Source organism: Meles meles, chromosome 9 (assembly GCF_922984935.1).
Source record: "Meles meles chromosome 9, mMelMel3.1 paternal haplotype, whole genome shotgun sequence".
NCBI classification, from domain to species: domain Eukaryota; kingdom Metazoa; phylum Chordata; class Mammalia; order Carnivora; family Mustelidae; genus Meles; species Meles meles.
This window is the reverse complement of record NC_060074.1, coordinates 77,628,836-77,634,750: the sequence shown is the minus strand read 5'-3', so window position 1 is coordinate 77,634,750 and position 5,915 is coordinate 77,628,836. Positions and strand designations below refer to the sequence as shown.

General features: G+C 42.7%; 1 protein-coding gene across 1 annotated transcript; it reads left to right on the top strand.

Moving 5' to 3' along the window:
• Positions 1 to 453: 453 nt before the first annotated feature.
• On the top strand, positions 454 to 4,574 carry NEUROD1 (neuronal differentiation 1). Its single transcript, XM_046018081.1, has 2 exons — positions 454 to 581; positions 2,192 to 4,574. Exon 2 carries the CDS (start codon positions 2,203 to 2,205, stop codon positions 3,271 to 3,273), a length of 1,071 nt encoding a protein of 356 aa, XP_045874037.1. The 5' UTR covers positions 454 to 581; positions 2,192 to 2,202; the 3' UTR covers positions 3,274 to 4,574.
• Positions 4,575 to 5,915: the final 1,341 nt, after the last annotated feature.

Genomic DNA, 5,915 nt, shown 5'->3' with positions numbered 1-5,915 from the left:
CACTCAACGTTAGCTTTCCCGCTCCCTTCCCTCAATTCTCCTCCCCCCTTGCCCCCTCTCCCTTCTGCCGCCTGAAAGGGTTAATCTCTCCTGCGGGTAAAAACAGGTCCGCGGAGTCTCTAACTGGCGACAGATGGGCCACTTTCTTCTGGCCACAAAGGGGCCGGAATGGAGCGCTCCGCGGCATACAAATGGGCAGGTCACGTGGTCCCCGGCTCCTGGCTGGACGGGGAAGACCATATGGCGCATGCCGGGGAGGAAGGAGCTGGGGCGGGGGTAGGGGTGGGGGCTAGGGGAGCTGGAGTCGCAGGAGGGTGGGAGAGCAGCAAGGCTGAAGGGGCGGGCGGTGGGGGAGGGCAAAGGGAGCGCTCAGCTTGGACGCGTGCGCAGGCGCCGGGCGCAAGGACCTGCTAGCCGCTCCGCTCCTGGCCCCGCCTGCGCTCAGCATCACCAACCCGCCTATATAACCTGAGCACCCGCGCGGCCGGGAAACGAGGAATTCGCCCCACGCAGAAGGCACGGCATCCGGAGGCCCCTGGGTTATGAGACCATTACTGCTCAGGACCTACTAACAACTGCAGGTAATTACAATTCTTTCATTTTTGCCTGGGAATAAAAGCAGTAATTGAAGACCGGATATACCTACACATATTCTGAATGTGTGCGTTTGTGAGCGTGTGTATGTGTATGGAAACAGGACTCCTCCTTATGATTGCGGCAAATACGCACACATTTCGACTCGCATCACTCAAATAACCACAGCAGGCTTTATGATTTTAAAAAAATGTTTTAGTATATTGGTTTTGAGGAGGGGAGAAATTATAGGAGCATCTTTGGATTTTTAAAATAATGCACAGTAACTCTGATTATTTGCTAGTGGTGATTTCAAAGTCAAGAAAGCAAATAACTAGTTCACTTTCTCACTTCTTCCAGTAAGGAAAAAGAAAAAAGAAAAGCCCTGCTACCAAGATTTGTTTTGTGTGCATCTATTTTATGCACAATGGAAGTGCCAACTTATTTTTTCAGTGAATAAAAGGGACACTTGATAGCCAGAGTATACACACCCCGGGGGGGAAAAATCCCATTGACAAGTAGTTTAGTTAGGGGGGAGGGAAGGAGTGTGGAGGAGAGAGGAATCAACTCCTGCTACCTGTTACTGCTCCAGAGGCTGCCAAGTCTCCAGCAGCCACTGAAAAAGCCAGAAATTCAGTTGTCTCACTAAAGGCTTTTTATTTTCTTTATTAGAAGCGGCAACTTCTCTATTGCCAATCGCCGACCATTATAATTACTCATTCTTTTAAAAAGAGGTTTGAGGCGAAGTTTGAAAAGCCCCAATAAAGAGCGGGCAGCTCTTTCAATGGGCTGTTTATTAGAGAGGAGCCTTCCGCACCTGATCCCAAGTGCGTGGAAGGGCGCTCTGCACCATGCCCTCAGCCCTGGTCATGTAGCCAGAGCTTTTGTAGAAGGTGGAAATTCAGCAGAGGGACTGTGGTGGGAGTCGAGAAAAAAAAAGAGGGTGGGATGGAGACCCCGACCACTTTTGTTGCCAAATGTTTCGTTAATGGTGAAATAATTTGGTGGATACTACTTTTTCTCCGCCAAGCATTTGCTTTTCAATCTCCAGTTAGTATAATCTTCTTAAAAATCACTGCCACTGCTAGTAAATTACGTAAGGGCTCTTCAACTGTAATCGCTAAGTACAAGAAGCCAGGGCAGAGAAGGGAACAAACAAAATTGGGATTTTCAAACTCCTCATTTTTTGTGGAGTTGCGAGTGACTTTGAACTCATGCAGATAAATGTGAGGCAGTCAGGGAAAAAAACAACAAACATGAAGTAGTCGAAATGTATGCTCATTTTCACGCATATTATTCTGCCACATAATCACCATTAACACACTTTTACCAACCACTAGGAAACATACTCACAGGAGTGTACATATACACATATTTACTCTCTCCCCCGCCTCCAGCCCTGCCCTGTCTCCTATGTGTCAGTGGGACACACGCGCGCCATTATAAAGCAGAGCATTAACTTTTTCTTAGGAGCATCCATTTTGTAGTGAGCTGGTACTTCTCTTCACGTGCATTTCTACAAGGTTAGGGAGTGGGAGCTGAAGGCTTAGGTAGTTTTTGAATGTAGAGTTTTCCTCCTTTTCTTTCTGTTCCTCTCTCCCACCCCTGTTGAATGTAGGAAACTGAAACATGACCAAATCATACAGCGAGAGCGGGCTGATGGGCGAGCCTCAGCCCCAGGGTCCTCCCAGCTGGACAGACGAATGTCTCAGTTCTCAGGACGAGGAGCACGAGGCAGACAAGAAGGAGGACGACCTCGAAGCGATGAACGCGGAAGAGGACTCACTGAGGAACGGGGCAGAGGAGGAGGATGAAGACGAGGATCTGGAAGAGGAGGAAGAAGAGGAAGAGGAAGACGATGACCAAAAGCCCAAGAGACGGGGCCCCAAAAAGAAGAAGATGACCAAGGCGCGCCTGGAGCGTTTTAAGCTAAGGCGCATGAAGGCCAACGCCCGGGAACGGAACCGCATGCACGGGCTAAACGCGGCTCTGGACAACCTGCGCAAGGTGGTGCCCTGCTATTCCAAGACGCAGAAGCTGTCCAAAATCGAGACGCTGCGCCTGGCCAAGAACTACATCTGGGCTCTGTCAGAGATCCTGCGTTCGGGCAAAAGCCCTGATCTGGTTTCCTTCGTACAGACTCTCTGCAAGGGCTTATCCCAGCCCACCACCAACCTGGTTGCCGGTTGCCTGCAGCTTAATCCTCGGACTTTTCTGCCTGAGCAGAACCAGGACATGCCTCCGCACCTGCCTACCGCCAGCGCTTCCTTCCCTGTGCACCCCTACTCTTACCAGTCGCCGGGGCTGCCCAGTCCGCCCTACGGTACCATGGACAGCTCCCACGTCTTCCACGTTAAGCCGCCGCCGCACGCCTACAGCGCTGCGCTCGAGCCCTTCTTTGAAAGCCCCCTAACTGATTGCACCAGCCCTTCCTTTGACGGACCCCTCAGCCCGCCGCTCAGTATCAATGGCAACTTCTCTTTCAAACACGAACCGTCCGCGGAGTTTGAGAAAAATTATGCCTTTACCATGCACTATCCTGCAGCGACCTTGGCAGGGGCCCAAAGCCACGGATCAATCTTCTCGGGCGCCGCTGCCCCTCGCTGTGAGATCCCTATAGACAATATCATGTCCTTCGATAGCCATTCACATCATGAGCGAGTCATGAGTGCCCAGCTCAATGCCATCTTTCACGATTAGGGGCATGTCAGTTTCACCATCCCCGGGAAACGTACCCACTGTGCTTACAGTGACTGTGGTGTTTACAAAAGGCAGCCCTTTGGGTACAATTGCTGCAAAGTGCAAATACTCCAAGCTTCAAGTGATATATGTATTTATTGTCGTTACTGCCTTTGGAAGAAACAGGGGATCAAAGTTCCTGTTCACCTTATGTATTATTTTCTATAGCTCTTCTATTTTAAAAAAGTAATACGGTTAAAAAAATGCACCACAAATTTGGTGTAGCTGTATTCAGATCATATTAATTATCAGATCGGGATAACAAAATCACAAGCAATAATTAGGATCTATGCAATTTTTAAACTAGTAATGGGCCAATTAAAATATATATAAATATATATTTTTCAACCAGCATTTTACTACTTGTTACCTTTCCCATGCTGAATTATTTTGTTGTGATTTTGTACAGAATTTTTAATGACTTTTTATAATGTGGATTTCCTATTTTAAAACCATGCAGCTTCATCAATTTTTATACATATCAGAAAAGTAGAATTATATCTAATTTATACAAAATAATTTAACTAATTTAAACCAGCAGAAAAGTGCTTAGAAAGTTATTGTGTTGCCTTAGCACTTCTTTCCTCTCTAATTGTAAAAAAGAAATTGCACAATTTGAGCAATTCATTTCACTTTAAAGTCTTTCCTTCTCCTTAAAACGAAAACCAGATCCATAACTCTTAAGAGGATTAAAAAAAAAAAGAGAGAGAGATGTAGTCCCTATCAAAACATATCAATTCAACACATTACTTGCACAAGCTTGTATATACATATTATAAACAAATGCCAACATACCCTTCTTTAAATCAAAAGCTGCTTGACTATCACATACAATTTGCACTGTTTCTTTTTAGTCTTTTACTCCTTTGCATTCCATGATTTTACAGAGAATCTGAAGCTATTGATGTTCCCAGAAAATATAAATGCATGATTTTATACATAGTCACACAAATGGTGGTTTGTCATATATTCATGTAATAAATCTGAGCCTAAATCTAATCAGGTTGTTAATGTTGGGATTTATACCTATTGTAGTCAATTAGTACAGTAGCTTAAATAAATTCAAACCATTTAATTCATAATTAGAACAATAGCTATTGCATGTAAAATGCAGTCCAGAATAAGTGCTGTTTGAGATGTGATACTGGTACCACTGGAATCGATCTGTACTGTAATCTTGTTTGTAATCCTGTATATTATGGTGTAATGCACAATTTAGAAAACACTCATCCAGTTGCAATAAAATAGTATTGAAAATCTGACCAATTGTTGCATTTCTTCTTAAAGTGATTTTTAGGTATAATTCTTAAGCAGAATAATTGCTTTATTTGCTGAATTAAAAAATACTAAATGTTAAATGTAGAGTAAAAATAAAAGACAAAAGTTTACTTTAGCATACTCTCTAGTCTGATATCTTGATTAGGGAGTCACCAGCTCTTTGTAGATAATGAAAGAACCTAACTCATATTTCATTACATGGAATATGAGGTGGGGGGTTGGGGTGGGGTGGGAAGATAAACGGTTGTGTTTGTTTTTCTTTGTTTTAAGTGTCATCTCTTTTAGCTTTTTGATTTTTATTCTTTTAAATGATTATATTTCTTCCCATTTTTTAAAAAAAGGGATATTTAATTTATTATTAATAAGCAGACACAAACAAGTACCCTAGCTTAGTTTGTCTATACATTTAAAAATTTTTGAGAAAACTTTGCCATTTTCTTAGTGCATTGTTATCTGTGCATTTTCCTGAACAGAATTGAAAATCAGTACTATCATAAAGTACCATTGCACTTGGCAAACATGTATTATACAATAGTACTATACAATATAGTACTGGTTTGCAAACCAGTACTATCCCCAAAGAAAGTTATGTACCTTTAGAAAATGCCAGGGGGGATTGATTTAATTAATTTAAAGAATCCAAGAAGTAGCATTTTGTAATTACCTTATGAACCTCTTGTGATGATTACCAGGAGAAAATGTAGTGAGTTATTTGTACTCAAGAACATACTATGTGTAATGTAATATATTTTAAGATGGTACAATTGTGTCCCTTCCCTTTTTGGAACATTAAATAGAATTCTGTGGAAAACTTACAGATGACTCTGTCCATTGTTAAGTCCACCAAAAACAAAGTTTGGCATTTCTCTTCGTCTGGATGTACTGACTGACAGGAATGCTTCCTAGGGAATAACACTTTGGCACTTGTGTCCTGGCTCTACCATGGTGCTCTGATTACTGTCATTAGTAACTCCATTGTTCCTCCTCTGATTCGGATGCCACATTGGATGGCTACCTCTCTTTCCAAGCTTGTTCCTTTAATCTCCTTCTCATTGGTGATTTAGGGGTTCCAGAAAGCTGACCTCATTTAGCAAACTGCTCCAGAAAAATGTGAGTAATCTAATGGACAGGAACAATTAGCCATACTAATAACATTGCCAATGGGGCTATGTCAAGCTGTGACAGTAGCAGTAAGGAATATTTCAACATTAAAAAATGTTTGAGTTCAATTTAAAATATATCATTTTAACATGTTTTCCATCAGCCTTCATCAGATGACAGAAATCCTCTTAAGTTAGTCTCAACTTTATCCAAAATGCAGTAAT

Coding starts and splice junctions, on each gene's coding strand:
- NEUROD1 (XM_046018081.1), top strand. CDS start 2,203: ATGACCAAATCATACAGCGAGAGCGGGCTGATGGGCGAGCCTCAGCCC.